The sequence below is a fragment of the Hylobates moloch genome, unplaced genomic scaffold (assembly GCF_009828535.3).
Source record: "Hylobates moloch isolate HMO894 unplaced genomic scaffold, HMol_V3 SCAFFOLD_1, whole genome shotgun sequence".
Classification (NCBI taxonomy): Eukaryota; Metazoa; Chordata; class Mammalia; order Primates; family Hylobatidae; genus Hylobates; species Hylobates moloch.
In genome coordinates, this window is record NW_026652276.1 from 26,916,532 (window position 1) to 26,933,733 (window position 17,202).

At 35.0% G+C, this 17,202-nt stretch overlaps 1 protein-coding gene across 1 annotated transcript in view; it reads left to right on the forward strand.

Annotated features, from left to right (window-relative positions):
- Window positions 1–17,202, forward strand: part of ABCA12 (ATP binding cassette subfamily A member 12) — a 208,734-nt gene that overhangs the window by 85,799 nt on the left and 105,733 nt on the right. The window contains exons 6-8 of the mRNA XM_032754625.1: window positions 2,367–2,552; window positions 6,225–6,403; window positions 15,410–15,522. Of these exons, the coding sequence (XP_032610516.1) occupies window positions 2,367–2,552; window positions 6,225–6,403; window positions 15,410–15,522 (478 nt within the window). The remainder of the gene's footprint in view (window positions 1–2,366; window positions 2,553–6,224; window positions 6,404–15,409; window positions 15,523–17,202) is intronic.

A 17,202-nucleotide genomic window follows, 5' to 3' on the forward strand; every position in this document is an offset into this window, starting at 1 on the left:
TGAAGCAGGAAAGAAAAAAGACCAAATGAAGTTATAATGCTCTTTGAATTTGCTGCCTCATCCATGCTAATCAAGTCTTGGGAAAAATTAGAGCTAAGGAAAATATTGCCCCAAAGTAGGAAAATCCTTTTTCTTAGCGTATTTTAGAGAGCTTACCTATGGATTTCTCTGTTTCCTAGAGATCATCTACTTTAAGATTTCCCAATTGCAAGATAATGAACATAATTTCTATCAGAGGTGTGAACTGGCAGCCTGTGAGCTAAATGTGTATGTGAGTGTGTGTACGGAGATTTTAAGAAATTGAATGTGAATGCCTTTAAGCAGAACATGTGCTCTTTGTAACTACAATCTCTACTTCCCCTTGTTGTCTTTCATCTGGCCAGATTAATATATTTAAGTTATTTGGCTGGTCCCATAGGTATTTAAGTCCTGTTTTGTGTGCTCTTTAGAAATGAAAAGACATCATTTTCAACATTCGGCATTAGAGATACTATTCTCTCTCTCTCTCTCCCACTCACCTTTCTTCTCTCCTTCCCTCATCACCTTCACACACACACACACACACACACAAGCATTTTTAATAATATATCTATGTCTTATATAGCAACCATTTCTTTTATCTGATCATGAGACATGTCTTTAACATTTATTAACATTCCAGTAACCATAACCACTGGTACTTAATATGACTTTGTTAGTTATACTTAAATTAATGCTCTGTTTAACTGAGGCATCTCAATAAACTGAGTTATATAAATGAGCCAAAGGCCAGCACAAAAGTGGACTCCAGGAAATGGCATCACACTCATCAACTCTGCCCATGCTGGCCAAAATAGAGGACTTTTCAGTCTGTCCAATCTAGACATTGAAAGTCTAGTTTACATAATATTTGAGGTTTCTAATATCTTTTGTCTGGCGTAGAAGTCTCTCAATATGCCCAGTTAATTCCAGTCTAAAGCTTCCCCCAGTCAAGCACAGTGTATAAATTAGAGAACATTATTCTATTCCATTCCAATTCTTACATATTGGTTCCTAGAAGTAGACAGTCTTGCATTGGATCAGATAAATTCTTTAATATCTAGAAGAGCAATGCTATTCTCCAAAATGCTACTTTGTCATATTGAAACTCCCAGGTTATCTTTCTCATATGGAATAGAATTTCAGAATTTTGTGAGGCAGCATAGAGCTATATATCCAGGGGAGATGAACCAAAAATGAAATTTCTATGTATGGATACATATTTTTAGAGTAGTTGGAGCAGGGAAGGGATGTAAAAATTAGGATGATATATTGATGCCTGTGTCAGCAATCTCTCTGATTCCTCTTTCTTTCTCTTTACTGCTTTCTGCAACACTTGCAAGAATGAGTAGAGAAATCATTTTGGGGTGAGTTTATGTGGAATGTTAGAAGAGAGATATGGATGAATGACTTGAAGGCCTAACACTTATAGTATATCCTAGATAAGTGGATTCTGTCTTGTTCCATTACTTTTAGAATTTGAGTCACTAGAAGTTAGCGTGTAGGTTTTGTAATATACACTTAAGGGGAGGATGAAATTGACCTCACCTCATGGAGTAATAAGAATTAATTATTAAGATGGACCCCTTAAGTCTAACAACTAACTGTCATCAGCTCTGTAAATATCTAAACAACTTAACAATGGTAAATATGATCGCTATTATAGGTAAAATAATGCTATATCTGAGACTGGCCTGAATTATGAAATATATAGGGAGATCGTGATGATTCCATTATGAAAATGATTTCCAATGACTACTTTTAGTGGTTATGCCTGCTATTATATATTTTCACATATGTTTTCCTTTTTCTTTTACATATAAGACTTAGATGGAAGAATTGCTTTGCAAATGAAGCAATCTATATTTGTACACTTCTGTAAATAAACACTGTTCATCCTAGGAATAGACCTCAAAGCTCCTTCTGTTGGAAGTCTTCCAAAGATCACAACCGGTTTCCTATGAGTGTCATGAAGAGTTAGGACACCTGAGTTTCTGCTGCTCAATGTCCAGAAAAAGTGAATAAGATTGTTATGCATGAAGATTTTTGTAAGCAAAGACTCTGTGCATTGAGGTTTTCTGGTCAGAGACAAGAAATGAGTTCAGTCAAACAATTCATATATAAATCATTTAAGTAATAACAATGACAAGAATTTACCACATTCATGCATTCAGTCTACAAGTTTCATGGGTAAACTCTATGTACTTTATTGTTATTTTAATAGCTGCTATAATGGAGGATGCCGAAATGGCTATTTTGAAGACAGCTTAGATTCCTTGAAGAATAGAATATTTGAACATCCACATTTATTAACACTTTTATTTTACTCTTTTCACACGTGCTTTTAGCTGTTAAAGCAAAATTCAACTTCAGAAGATATACGAAGAGAACTGTGTGACAGCTATCCAGGATACATTGTGGATGATGCCTTCTCTTGGACCTTTCTAGGAAGAAATGTTTTTAACGAATTTTGCCTTTCTAACATGACCCTTTTAGAGTCTTCTCTCCAAGAACTAAACAAACAGTTCTCCCAGGTGAGTGTAGATCTTTGATCCACAAAGTGACTCAACATGAATTAAAGGGCAAATCTATAGCCCATGTAGACTGGGAAATGCTGACTGGGATATTTGCTTACCTTAGGCATGTTTTCCTCACATAGACATTTGCACACGAAGTTTAATCTTAAGTAGTATTACTTATTTAATGTGAAAGGTTGAAATGATTTCAATGCTAAACCAAAAATATTACATTATGGTTAATGTGGACACACCTTTATAAATAAAATATGGCTTTGCTCTACAGTAAATGAAGTTTGATTGTTTTCTCTGAGATCTTTAGGTGAGATTACTCAGGCTGTGATACAAGTTTAATAATTAAACTGTCACAGTCATGTAACAGCCAGAATTTAGAATAATGGGTAAAATCTTTTTATTTTTCTCACTGACTTCAAACCTAGTTTGAAAAGCTAATTTTTCTTTAATTGTGAATTTTCAAAAACTTTTATTTTAGGTTCAGGGGCAAATATTGCAGGTTTGTTATATAAGTAAACTCATGTCACAGTGGTTTGTTCTAGACTATTCTGTCACCCAGGTACTAAGCCTAGTACTCAGTAGTTATTTTTTTCCGATCCTCACCCTCCTCCCACTCTTCACCCTCAAGTAAGTCCCAGTGTCTGTTTTTCCCCTCTTTGTGTCCATGTGTTCTCATCATGTAGCTCCCACTTATAAGTGAAAAAATGCAGTATTTCATTTTCTGTTCCTGCATAATTTGCTAAGGATAATGGCCTCCAGCTCCACCCATTTTCACGCAAAGGTCATCATCTTGTTCTTTGTTATGGCTGCATAGCATTCCGTGGTGTATATGTACCACATTTTCTTCATCTAATCTGCCATTGATGGGCATTTAGGTTGATTCCATGTCTTTGTTTTTGTTTTGTTTTTTGTTTTTTGTTTTTTCTGAGACACAGCTTCACTCTGTTGTTCAGGCTGGAGGGCAATGGTGCTATCTCAGCTCACTGAAACCTCTGCCTCCTGGGTTCAAGTGATTCTCATGCCTCAGCCTCCTGAGTAGCTGGGACTATAGGTGCAGGCCACCATGCCCAGCCAATTATTATTATTATTAGTAGTAGTAGAGATAGGGTTTTGCCATGTTGGCCAGGCTTGTCTCGAACTCCTGACTTCAAGTGACCCACCTGCCTCGGCCTCCCAAAGTGCTGGGATTATAGACATGAGCCACTGCACCTGGCTGATTCTGTGTCTTTGTTATTGTGCGACTAGTGCTGCAGTGAACATATGTGTGCATATGTCTTTATAGTGGAATAATTTATATTCCGCTGGGTATATACCCAATAATGGGATTGCTGGGTTGAATGGTAGTTCTGTTTTTAGGTCTTTGAGGAATCACCACACTGTTTTCCACAATGTTTAAACTAATTTATACTCCCGCTAACAGTGTTTAAGTGTTCCCTTTTCTCTGCAACCTCACCAGCATCTGTTATTTTTTGACTTTTTAATAGCCATTCTGACTGGTGTGAGATGGCATCTCATTGTGGTTTTGATTTGTATTTCTCTAATGATCAGTGATATTGAGCTTTTTTTTCATATGCTTGCTGGCTGTAGGTATATCTTCTTTTGAAAACCATCTGTTCATGTCCTTTGCCCACTTTTTAGTGGAGTTTTTTTTTTTTTTCTTGTAAATTTGTTTAACTTCCTTATAGATGCTGGATATCAGACCTTTTTCAGATGCATAGTTTGCAAAAATGTTCTCCCATTCTGTAGGTTGTCTGTTTATTCTGTTGATGGTTTCTTTGCTGTGCAGAAGCTGTTAAGTTTAATTAGATCCCATTTGTCAACTTTTGCTTTTGTTTTGATTGCTTTTGGCATCTTTGTCATAAAATATTCACTATTGCCTGTGTCTAGAATTGTGCTGCCTAGGCTGTCTTCCAGGGTTTTTATAATTTGGGGTTTTACATTTAAGTCTTTAATCAAACTTGAGTTGAATTTTGTATATGGTGTAAGCAAGGTGTATATTTTTTAATTGAGTTGAATTTCATATATGGTGTAACCAGTTTCATTCTTCTGCATATGGCTAGCTGGTTATCCCAATGTCATTTATTGAATAGGGAGTTCTTTCCCCATGGCTTGTTTTTGTCACCTTTGTTGAAGATCAGAAGGTTGTAGGTGTGTAGCCCTATTTCTGGGTTTGCTATTCTGTTCCATTGGTCTATGTGTCTGTTTTTGTACCAGTACCATGCGGTTTTGGTTACTGTAGCCCTGTAGTATAGTTTGAAGTTAGGTAACGTGATTCCTCAGCAATAAGTTAAATTTTGATAAAACAATATATCCCTCTCACCAAAATATTATACATTAGAAGCAAGAACACTCTACTACGGAGTGTTTGCATACATTAGTCTTTAAACAAATTTAATTTAATGTTAAGTTCCAGGATACATGTGTAGGACATGCAGGTTTGTTACATAGGTAAATGTGTGCCATGGTGGTTTGTGGCACCTATCAACCCATCACCTAAGTATTAAGCCAAGAATGCATTAGCTATTTATCTGGATGTTTTCCCTCCCCCTATCCACCTCTGACAGACCCCAGTGTGTGTTGTTCCCCTCTGTGTGTCCATGTGTTCTCATTGTTCAGCTCTCACTTACAAGTGAGAACATGCAGTGTTTGATTTTTTGTTCCTGTGTTAGTTTGTTGAGGATAATGATTTTCAGCTCCCACTTACAAGTGAGAACATGCAGTGTTTGATTTTTTGTTCCTGTGTTAGTTTGTTGAGGATAATGACTTTCAGCTCCATACATGTCCCTGCAAAGGACATGATCTCGTTCCTTTTTTTCTGGCTGCATAGTATTCCATGGTGTATAGTATCATATTTTCTTTATCCAGTCTATCATTGATGGGCATTTGGGCTGATTTCATGTCTTTGCTATTATGAATAGTGCATACACTAGCCTTAAACAACAATGGTAAAAATGAGACACCAATAATCTACATTTAATGCAACCCCACATACAATGAGAGATCACAAAAAAGTACAGTTATAATAATCCCCAATCTGATGTAAAGTACTTACAATATTTTTTTAACAAAATTGGCAGTCATGTAGAATAGAACATGTGGTAAAAAAGACATTGTTCAAAATCACATAGCACTAAGTATGTGTAATTGTAATAGTAAACATTTTACTGAATTATATATATATATATATACGCACACACACTCATATATATTATATTATATATATATATATAAATCTATATCTCTACTAATCTATATATTAGTTTAAGGAGTACTCCATCCAAACAATATAACATCTAGTAATAAGTATAGGGAAGATATATCTGCAACCCTAAACCAAGTCCTAAGAAAAAAAAACATTACTCAGGGCTAGTATTATTTTAGGAACTTTATTTTAATTTCCAAATATATAATTTGAAATATTTTATATAAATACAGCTTTGTTAACCAAACTTTATGCCAATTTCTGAAGTTACAGGGAAAAGATCCAATTATGTTTAAGAACTTTAGAAGTAGTTGCTGGTTTTCCAAATAAAAGATTGGCTTCAAACTGAGTGAAGATCTAAAAGAACTGCTTATGTGAAAATCTAGATTTTTTGATGCTTTTAGAAACAGCAAACCACGTGATTACGAATGTTAAAGTCTCATTTTACTCTGTTTGTGGTTTTATATTTTAAGCTATCCAGTGACCCCAACAATCAGAAGATAGTGTTTCAGGAAATAGTCAGAGTGCTGTCTTTCTTCTCACAAGTGCAAGAGCAGAAAGCTGTGTGGCAGCTTCTTTCTAGTTTTCCAAATGTGTTTCAGAATGACACATCACTAAGCAATCTATTTGATGTTCTTCGAAAGGCAAACAGGTAAGAAAATGTAAGAATTAAATGTAATATTAGTGTTCACAAAGAAGTCTGTAAAAAAATGTTACCTGTGATGATTACTGTTAGATGGGTTGTTTAAACACAGAGCAAATAATCCTTCAGCCTCTTATTGTAGATTTTAGCAATGAAGGTGAGTGTATTAGTTAAGCAAAGAAGAAACATACACTGTGGTCATCAAGGTTATGGAAACGTCCACGAGGAACTGATCCTAACTGTTGTATTGTTACTGGGTATCACAGCGCTTCTAAGAATGAGGTGTACAGCAGGACCAACGGTATATTGCAGCACTGACTCCAGCTCATTCAGGGACAACCTGAGCTCTATGCATCTAGCATTTAAACTATCCAGGAATAAAATATCTCAGTGAGTTTTGTTTGGTACCGTCCAATATAAAACAACCATACTGGTAAGAGTTTTGTTCCAAGCGACCTCAAAGAGGTTGGTCTCCCTCAAGTGTAGTCAGCTTAGAAATGACCTTTCCAAGCCTGCATATCAGTTAGCCTTGGTATATATGTTATAAAGATTTTAAAACCTTTGCAGGAGAAACACCTTTAAAGGTTACTTTATTCATAAAAGAGATCTGGGCATGGCCAGTATTTAGATTTTAATGGACAGTACTTAGGTTTTGATTGCCCCGTATAGCTAATTTGAAAATGTGCCTTAAAAATCCAACTACTGCATCAGTGATGTTCGGTTATTAAGTGCCTATTACATGCTAGACATGTTAACAAGCCGTTTGTACACATTATCACATTGAATCTTACAACAAACAGTATTCATTTTATAAATTAGATAACAGTCATAAAAATTAAGTATTTGCAGATCCTGCAACTAGAAGGGTTTGCAACTAGATTTTCTAACTCTAGAACCCAGGCTGCCTCTCTTATATGTCACTAATAGCATAATGTAGTCTATTTTACATGTCTAAAGCATCAGAGGAGATTATTTTTTACTTTTGGAATGCTTTTAAAAGCTTATATCTGTTCAAAGACCTTATAATAAGCCCTTGTATTGATACAACAATCTCATTTGATTCTCAGAATAGTGCTTTGAGCTGGAGACAACAGGTTCCCATTTTATAGAAGAGCAGACAAATCCTTATGGAGGTCAAATGGTTTCCCCAAGGTTCTACAGTTAGTACATGGCAAAGCCAGGACCTAAACTTAAAGAATTTGAATCCCAGTCCTATACTCTTTCCATGGTAATACACCACAACTGGAATACAGAAGAAGCAAGATATTAGGAAGTTTGATTCTCTGTGTTAACCCTCATTTTATCTCTTAGGGAAATTTTCACTCAGAATTTTGACACTTGATCCTTTTCCTTCTATTTATCTTCTGTCTTAGGAAGCAAACAGGTGAATCTGTAAAAGGAGAAGGGGAATTATTTGACTTGTATAGTGTAGCAGTGAAAAGAGTAAAAATAATATTCAGACCACAAATAAGATATCACTACACACTCACTGGACTGGGTTAAATGTTAAAAGATGGATAATTCCAAGTGTTGACAGGAACATAGAGCAACTGAAGCGGTCATATATTACAAGTTAGCATGGGAAACAACACAATCATTTGGAAAATAGTGTGACAGTTTCTAATGAAGTTAAACAGTAGATCCATATGAGGCTGCATTCTATTCTTGGGTATTTATCCAAGAAAATGAAAATATACACCCATATGAAGACTTGTATGCTGATGTTTATTTCTTGATAATAGCTAAAAGTTGAGCCGGGTAATCAAATCTCTATAAACAAAATGGCAAAACAAACTGTGGTTTATTCATATATTAAAATGCAACACAACAATAAAAATAAGCAGATTATTGAGTCACACAAGGTAAATAAGTCTCATTAATATTATGCTGGCAAAAACATCAAAACAAAAAATATATACTGTGTATGTAGATAACGTATCCAATTTATAGAAGGTTCTAGAATTGACACAATTAATCTGTAGTGTTAGAAATCAGATCAGTGGATTCAGGAGCAATTGCATCAGAAAAATTTTCTGGGGTGATTGAAATGTTTGTATCTTAATTGGCATGGTGGTTACATGTATGTGTATTTGTCAAAACTTATAACTTCACTTTGTACCCTGTAAGTTTATACAATTAAAAATTATCACTTTACAACTTTAAAAAAACTCATTTAATTGTACACCTAATATAGGTGCATCTTACTGTATTTAAATTATACCTCAATGAAATTTGATTAAAAAATCAACAACAATAACAACAACAACAAAAATTCCACAAAATAATATTTAGTAAAAGACAGAAGATCTAAAAATACTCTAGGCATTATTTTGGTGGAGCAAATTACACTGGCAAAAACGTTGTGCTGTGGCTATTTTAACAACCTCTGATCCAAGTTCTGCAGCTATTTTAACTCCCTTTAAATTTTAAAATAAAATCATTGCATATTTTGGCACTATGCAATAGAGTATGTTGTCAAGTAATGATTATAAATGTAAAGGAGTCTGCATAATAATGAAAATAGCTTATTAATAAATAGCTTCAACTCAATCATCTTAGTAGCAAAAAAAAAAAAACAAATAATGTCATTTAAAATGGACAAAAGAGCTGAATAGATATTTCTCAAAATAACACATATAAATGGCCAAAACATGTATTTTTAAAATGCTCAATATCACTCATCATCAGGGAAATGAAAATCAAAACTATAATGAGATATCATCTAACTGCAGTTAGAATGGCTATTATCAAAAAGACAAAAACAATAACAGATGCTGGCAGGGATACAGAGAAAGGGAAACTCTCGCACACTCTTGGTGAGAATGTAAAGTAGAATAGCCATTGTGGAAAATAATATGGAGGTTCCTCAACAAATTAAAACAGCCATGCAAGAAAGACAAATACTACATAATCTCATTTTTATGTGGAGCCTAAAAAAGTTGATCTCATAGTAGAATATAGAATAATGGTTACTAGAGGCTGGGTGAAAGGGGAGGGTGAGGGAAGGTTGATCAAGGGGTAGAAAGTTACAATTAGATAGGAGGAATAAATTTTAGTGTTCTATTGCACAGTAGGGTGATTGCAGTTAATAGTAATCTGTTGTATATTTCAAAATTACGGTAAAAGAGGATTTCGGATGTCCTCATCACAAACAAATAATAAATGTTTGAGGTAATGGATATGTTAATTATACTAATTTGATCTTTACACATCGTATACATGTACCAAAATATCACACTGTACTCTATAAATATGAACAATTATGTGTCAATTAAAAATAAAATAAAACTTAAAAGAGGCTGAGTGCAGTGGCTTATGCCTGTAATCCCAACAATTTGGGAGGTGGACGTGAGAAAATTGCTTGAGCCCAGGAGTTCAAGACTAGCCTGGGCAACATAGTGGGATACTATCTCTACAAAAAATAAAATAAAAAAGTAGCTGGGCATGGTAGTGCATCCTGTAGTCCCAGCTACTTGGGAGGCTGAGGTGGGAGGATTGCATAAGCCTGGGAGTTTGAGGTTGCAGTGAGCCATTATAATGTCAATGCCCTCTGACCTGGGTGACAGAGTGAGATTCTATGCCAAACAAACAAACATAAAACCTAAAGAGAAATAGCTTCAAGTTATTATGAAGCAAATGACATTTGTTTTTTTTTTTTTTTTTGAGACGGAGTCTCGCTCTGTCACCTGGGCTGGAGTGCAGTGGCGCGATCTCGGCTCACTGCAAGCTCCGCCTCCCGGGTTCACGCCATTCTCCTGCCTCAGCCTCTCCGAGTAGCTGGGACTACAGGCGTCCGCCACCACGCCTGGCTAATTTTTTTGTATTTTTAGTAGAGACGGGGCTTCACCGTGGTCTCAATCTCCTGACCTTGTGATCCGCCCACCTCAGCCTCCCAAAGTGCTGGGATTACAAGCGTGAGCCACTGCGCCCGGCTGCAAATGACAGTTGACTTAAAAATTATTTTATATTCATAAGAACACTTAACATGGACTCTGCCCTTTTAACAAATTTTTAAATTGTAAGCTATAGGTACAATGCTGTACAGCAGATCTCTAGAGCTTATTCATCTTGCTTAACTGAAACTCCATGCCTGTTCATTAGCAACTCCCATTTCCCTTTCTAATCAGACCCTAGAAACCATCATTTGACTCTTTGATTCTAGGAATTTAACTATTTTAGATACTTCCCATACAAGAAATTTTGTAGTATTTTGCTTTGTGTGACTGGCTTAAGTGGTTATGCATTATCATTTCACATCATGTCTTCAAGGTTCATCCATGTTGTTGCATATTTCAAAATGCATTCTTTTTTAAGGCTGAATAGTATTCATTGTGTTTATATACCACATTTTCTTATTCATTTATTTGTTGATGGACATTTAGGTTATCTCCACATTTCAACTATTGTGAATAGTGCTGGAATGAACACAGCAATACTACTATCTCTTCATGATTCTGATTTCAATTCTTTTGGATAAGAATCCAGATGTGAGATTGCTGGATCATGTATGATAGTCTATTTGTAATTTTTAAGGAACCTCCATACTGTTTTCCATAGCAACTGCACTATTTTGTATTCTTTTTTTTTTTTTTTTTTTTTTTTTGAGATGGAGTCTCACTCTGTCACCCAGGCTGGAGTGCAGTGGCGCAATCTTGGCTCACTGCAACCTCTGCCTCCTGGGTTCAAGAGATTCTTCTGCCTTAGCCTCCCGAGTAGCTAGGACTACAGGCACATGCCACCACGCCCGGCTAATTTTTGTATTTTTGGTAGAGACAGGGTTTCACCATATTGGCCAGGCTGGTCTCAAACTCCCGACCTTGTGATCTGCCCGCCTCGGCCTCCCAAAGTGCTGGGATTACAGGCGTGAGCCACAGCACCTGGCCTATTTTGTATTCTTTTAGTAAATTTTTTATCTTTAATTTTCTTTAATTCAGCAGTATTTCTTTTTTTATTTTTAACTGACAAAAATTGTATATATTTATGGCATACTACATGTTGTAATATATATCTACATTGTGGAATGGCTAAATCAAGCTATTCAACATATACATTTCCTTCATATGCTTATTTTTTTGTGGTGAGAACACTTGAAATCTACTAGCTTAACAATTTTTTTGTATTTAATATACTTGTATTTACATAAAGAGGCCTTAGGGCTGGATTTGGCCATTTTTTTTTTTAGAAGAAATTTAAAAAAAAGTTTTGGGACACATAACATTTTGTTTTTTTGTTTTTTTTGTTTGTTTTTTGAGACGGAGTCTCCCTCTGTGGCCCAGTCTGGAGTGCAGTGGCGTGATCTCAGCTCACTGCAACCTCCACCTCCTGGATTCAAGCAATTCTCCTGCTTCAGCCTCCCGAGTAGCTGGGATTACAGGCATGCACCACCACACCCAGCTAATTTTTTTCATATTTTTGGTAGAGATGGGGTTTCACCATGTTGGCCAGGCTGATCTTGAACTCCTGACCTCAGGTGATCTGCCAGCCTTGGCCTCCCAAAGTGCTGGGATTACAGGTGTGAGCCACTGCACCCAGCCAACATTTTGTATTCTTACCAATAGCATGGAAGGTTTGGATTTCTTCATATCTTTGCCAATACTTTTTGTCTTTTTTATTTATTTAATAATATGCATCCTGACAGCTGTGCAATGATATTGAGATTTTGATTTGCATTTCTCTGATGATTGAACATTTTTTCATGTCTATTGGCTATTTATATGTTTTCTTTGTATTTTGGAAATTAACTCTTTATCAGATAAATGGTTTCCAAATATTTTCTACCATTGTATAGGTTGCCTTTTTGATAGAATAGCATCTGACTTTTATTTAGTCAGAACAACTCTTTTTTTAGTGGTCTGGTAATTTATACACTTGATCTTTCTAACATGATAGCCCCTAGTTAATGTGGTTTTGAGCACTTGAAATGTGCTAGTGTGCCTAAGGAACTGAATGTGTAACATTACTAACTTTGATTAATTTAAATTTTAAAAACTGATACTTGGTTCAGTTATTGTAATACTTTTTAGTATGTTTACAATGGCTTAGGTATGTGAATCTACTTTTTCATCTGTAAATTTAATGAAATCTAAATACAGGTGAAGACTTTTCAGTTAAAATTTAGCATCTGCATTGAGATGCCTCATAAGTTTGGAGACCTAGTACAGTAAAAGACAAATTATTTCATTAGTAATTTTTATATTTATTAAATATTGAAATGCTAATATTTCGGATGTGTGGAGTTAAAATATATTATTAAAATTAATTTCATCTGTTTCTTTTTACTTATTTTATTTATTTATTTATTTATTTATTTATTTATTTATTTATTTATTTATTTTGTGAGACGGAGTCTTGCTCTGTTTGTTGCCCAGGCTGGAGTGCAGTGGCAGGATCTGGGCTCACTGCAAACTCCGCCTCCCAGGTTCACGCCATTCTCCTGCCTCAGCCGCCCGAGTAGCTGGGACTACATGCGCCCGCCACCATGCCCGGCTAATTTTTTGTATTTTTAGTAGAGACGGGGTCTCACTGTGTTAGCCAGGATGGTCTCGATCTCCTGACCTCATGATCCATCCACCTTGGCCTCCCAAAGTGCTGGGAATACAGGCATGAGCCACCACACCTGGCCTTTACTTTTTTAATGTGACTACTAGAAAATTCTAAATTAAATACATGGCTTGGACTTTTTAAAGTCAGCTGTTTATTATTATGATTAAGCTGACAGTGTCACTAAAAGCCAAAATTTTCTCACAAATGACTGTATTTTATCACAACATTATGGTCTTATTGGTTTATCTTAGTCTTTGTTGAACAAGTAATAGAGACAAATGGACCCCATGGGAATTTTTATTATTTCTCTAGCACTTTTTTACATTGTATGTTGTATATAAACCAACCACCAAAATCAGATTATATAATGTTAAAGTTAAGACAGTAATTAGCAGAAATGAGCAATCTCAAAAGTCGAGAAAAGCATACGAAAGGACACACAGGATTGTTGCCTTACTGAGATGAAGGCTATGCTGAGACATAAATCACAAAAACTCTTTTTAAAAATTACCTTTACTCAGAGGGCAACTTGTTTTTGATGATGTTTTGTTTTGATGATTTCCATTTTTATATGATGAAGAGAAGAAAAATAATCTATGAAGTAAAATAAATATCAGGTATCAATGGTTTAAAGGATTTCAGAGAAGATGGGAGCCCAGGTGTCATTATTTATTAAGTTAAATTTTGTTAGATAAAGATGAATGAAATCTACTGACATTTAATTAATAATGTTAATGATAATAATGCTGAAAGATTTAATGAGATTGTCAAATGTTCAGTCTTTGAAGATGTTACTTTGGGACAATAGGTCAGGTGAGTTAAGCAGAGGGTCAGGCTTGAAGGCCGGCCAAGATTTACGCCCTGAGACAGTCTAACTGATCTCCGTGGTTGCTAGGGTTTGGAAGTAACCCAACACCTGAGAACCAGGAGATTCTTGGGGCAAACATAAAAATGCCTGAGGTATCACCTGTCATATACACAGAGCAGAGATGAGAAAAATACAGCCATGCCTCTGTGGCCAACTGTTCGGAACACAGCTGGGTGACAAGTTAAAAATGCCTGTGGGCTCTGTGCAGAAATGTTCTGCCCTCCTCCTCTCCACCATGTTGAAGCAAAGCTTTTGTGCTAGAGGCAACATATACAGTGGATAGAACATAAACTTTGAAATAGAGAGACCCCAGTTGTACTTATTATTAACTAAATAACCTTGTGTAAGTTACTTAAATTTTTTCAACATTAGTTTTCCCATCTGCAAAACTGGACAAATAAATTGATTTTATAGAATTATTAGAAAACTAAATGTTAGAAAATATATATGCATATATTTTTATGTATGTTTATAAACATACACACATATCCACATGTGTATCCTTATGTTATACTAGGAACTACCCAGATGGCACCCAAAATTTAGTTCTCTAAACAGCTATCATTCATATCTAGGAGACTAAAATTAACATCATCTTAATCTAAAAATTCCAAAAACATTATAGAATGCCATGAAAGTGTACACAAATACTATCTATTGCTGGAATACACATTCAGTTTACTAAGAAACTAGATAGGGAAAAATTACTATTAGCTAATTTGTACTACATTTAACTTCACAATGTCAAATTTTTAACGAAAGCCTTTTGTTCTCACTACTACTTAACAAAAGCATTGACTCAACTGTTGATATAAATCACAGTATTTGTATAATGTAGAAATGCATGTGCAATAACAATATTTCTTTAAAATGCACTAATGGCTATAAAGGAACTAAAAGACATGTTTTGAGAAACTAATTGCGTTTTTGAAATACAGGATGTACTCAAGCATAACTGAATTTTCTGATTTTCTATCCCCAGTGTAGACTGCCCATCCTATTGGTAACATAAAAGCTGTAGAAACAAAGTATGGATATTAATTTTGAACTACCTCTGGAATAGTGCCTATAGACCACTTAGAAGACAGAATATAGTCTTTAATTAGGGCAAGCTCCATTTTCTTTTTCAAAAACATTACTATCTGTTTAGCAAAAGATTAATATTATAAATGCTTAAATAATAATTATTCCTGAAACTAGATCCTTTATTTGGGTTTGGTTTTTAATGAAAATACTTTCTAATATTTAATTTTTCTTTTTAGTTAAAAAAAGATGTATTCTTTAATTGAAAGTTGCTTTTCCTAACTACTTATTTCTAAGTCTTAGAAAAAAATTGATGGGAACCTTGCTCCATTACTTTAAGGCTGGTGATTCCTGATGTTTTAGAAACCTGGAAACATAAACTGCTCTGTCTGGTTAAGAATATTTTGTTGAGATTTTGTGCATGAACAGACAAACAAGTAATTAAATTACAAAAAGTAGCATCTTGTCTTTTATGTTATAAGAATAATTTATACTGTAGCCATTTTCTCCTTGAATAACCTTTTGTTTCTGTCTGCAAACCTTGAAACAGAATCTGGTTTAATTGTTTTTTGACTCCTTAGTGTTCTGCTGGTTGTGCAGAAGGTTTATCCACGTTTTGCAACTAACGAAGGTTTCAGAACCCTCCAGAAGTCTGTTAAACATCTGCTGTACACTCTGGACTCCCCAGCTCAAGGTATTATATTTCCATCTTACTGTGTTAAATTCAGTGTCGCAAAGCCCATTGGAAATATAAAGCAGAGTGCAATGAAAGTAATCATGTAGAGATGATATTATTCTTAGGTGGGGACATGTGCTATGAATAAATCTGGATCTCAAGTTAATCAAAGTGTGGAGAAAGGGAGAAATGGCCAAGAAGAGGGAACTGTGGCTTTCTAGGGTTTTTAGTTAGGTGAAAATGATCTCTGTTAGTTTGTAAAACTATGTTTATACTTGGTATAGAAAAAAAAATCAGGGAATATGCCTCAACAAATAGATTTCTACCTTACTATTTGAAACAAATGCCTAAAGTGAATTGCAGTATTTTTAATTTCATTTTCAAATTTTGATTTTCCAGTAAGACAAGGTATAAGATATTGGTAGTGAGTCACAAAATGTCCCTTTGGCATATCTAGAATAGTACTGTCTACACTCACATGGAGACATACAGCTACATACAGACACATACAGACAAAGGTTTGGAGATGTAAGGAATAAATCCCTACTTGCCAAGTTTGGTTAACAATTTATCTCTGGTGAATAAATTTAGAATTATGCTTTCTTAGCTGAGTTTGTCAGCTTTTACATATTTCAACTTTTACCTTTAGATTACAAAATAAACATCCCGAGATCATCAGATCAAAAGCTGACTGTTCATTATATAGTATTGAAATATCAATTTTCATATAAAAAGAAAGCACGCCTGTGAAGGCTTTGAAGAATTCTCACTGGAGGGTCCAACAATACTCTTGGATGCCATTTTCTGTTAGTCTAGAGCATCTTTTATATCTACAATTGCAGAATTGATGGTTAGCTTGCAGGATTGAATGTTATTAAATTTGATGGTCTTGACGTCCATTAGAAAAACAGGATTACTCTAAAAAAAAAGTTTAGGCTAGAAAACCAGACAATGTGCTAACAGACATAATTATTTCCTCTGTATTCTTTTCATATTTGCATTTTAAAGGCTTAAGAACTCAATGTTTCTCCTTACTACCTTTTCCTTTTTATCTTCAGATTCATACTTTATAATTAATATAAAGTAAAGTAATAAAGTTACATTTTAAAAAATTTTAAGTACAAAGCTCACCTGTGCTTCAAAAGCTGGAGAAGTAAGCAGCATTTCTTATTAAGCAGGGAGCAGAACACGCTTCCTGGTGAAAAATGTATTCAGTTTTCAATATTTAACAGTGACCATGTCTTATGTCTATGACTGTGCTAATCATTTTGGCAAGTCTTAAAACACATCATTGGATGGTCAAGAAGACAAGAACATACACCAAGGAAATGTATTTTTATTCATAAAATTTGATATACTTACCTTTTGTTTTTAAATTTCCTGCACTGTGAGTTCATCAAGCCAAGAATATCAATGCAGATGTATTAATGTCAATTCCTAAAAGTTACTAACTTCAAAACCCTACCAGTTTGAGCAGAAGTTTTGTAGACTTTGAAAACCCTCCTAAGTATTTTTAGGAATCTTTCAGGGAACTTAAACTTGCCATTGAAGGCAGAACTAGTGACTACAGTTCATCAGCACTGGGGTCTCTGGTCCAAGTACAGATACCTGCCCCGTAACCCAGGCCACCTCATTCTTAGTCTTCACAGTGTTCAGCAGTATTTTTGAAAATGAACATCCTTTCTCCCTTGGTTTTTC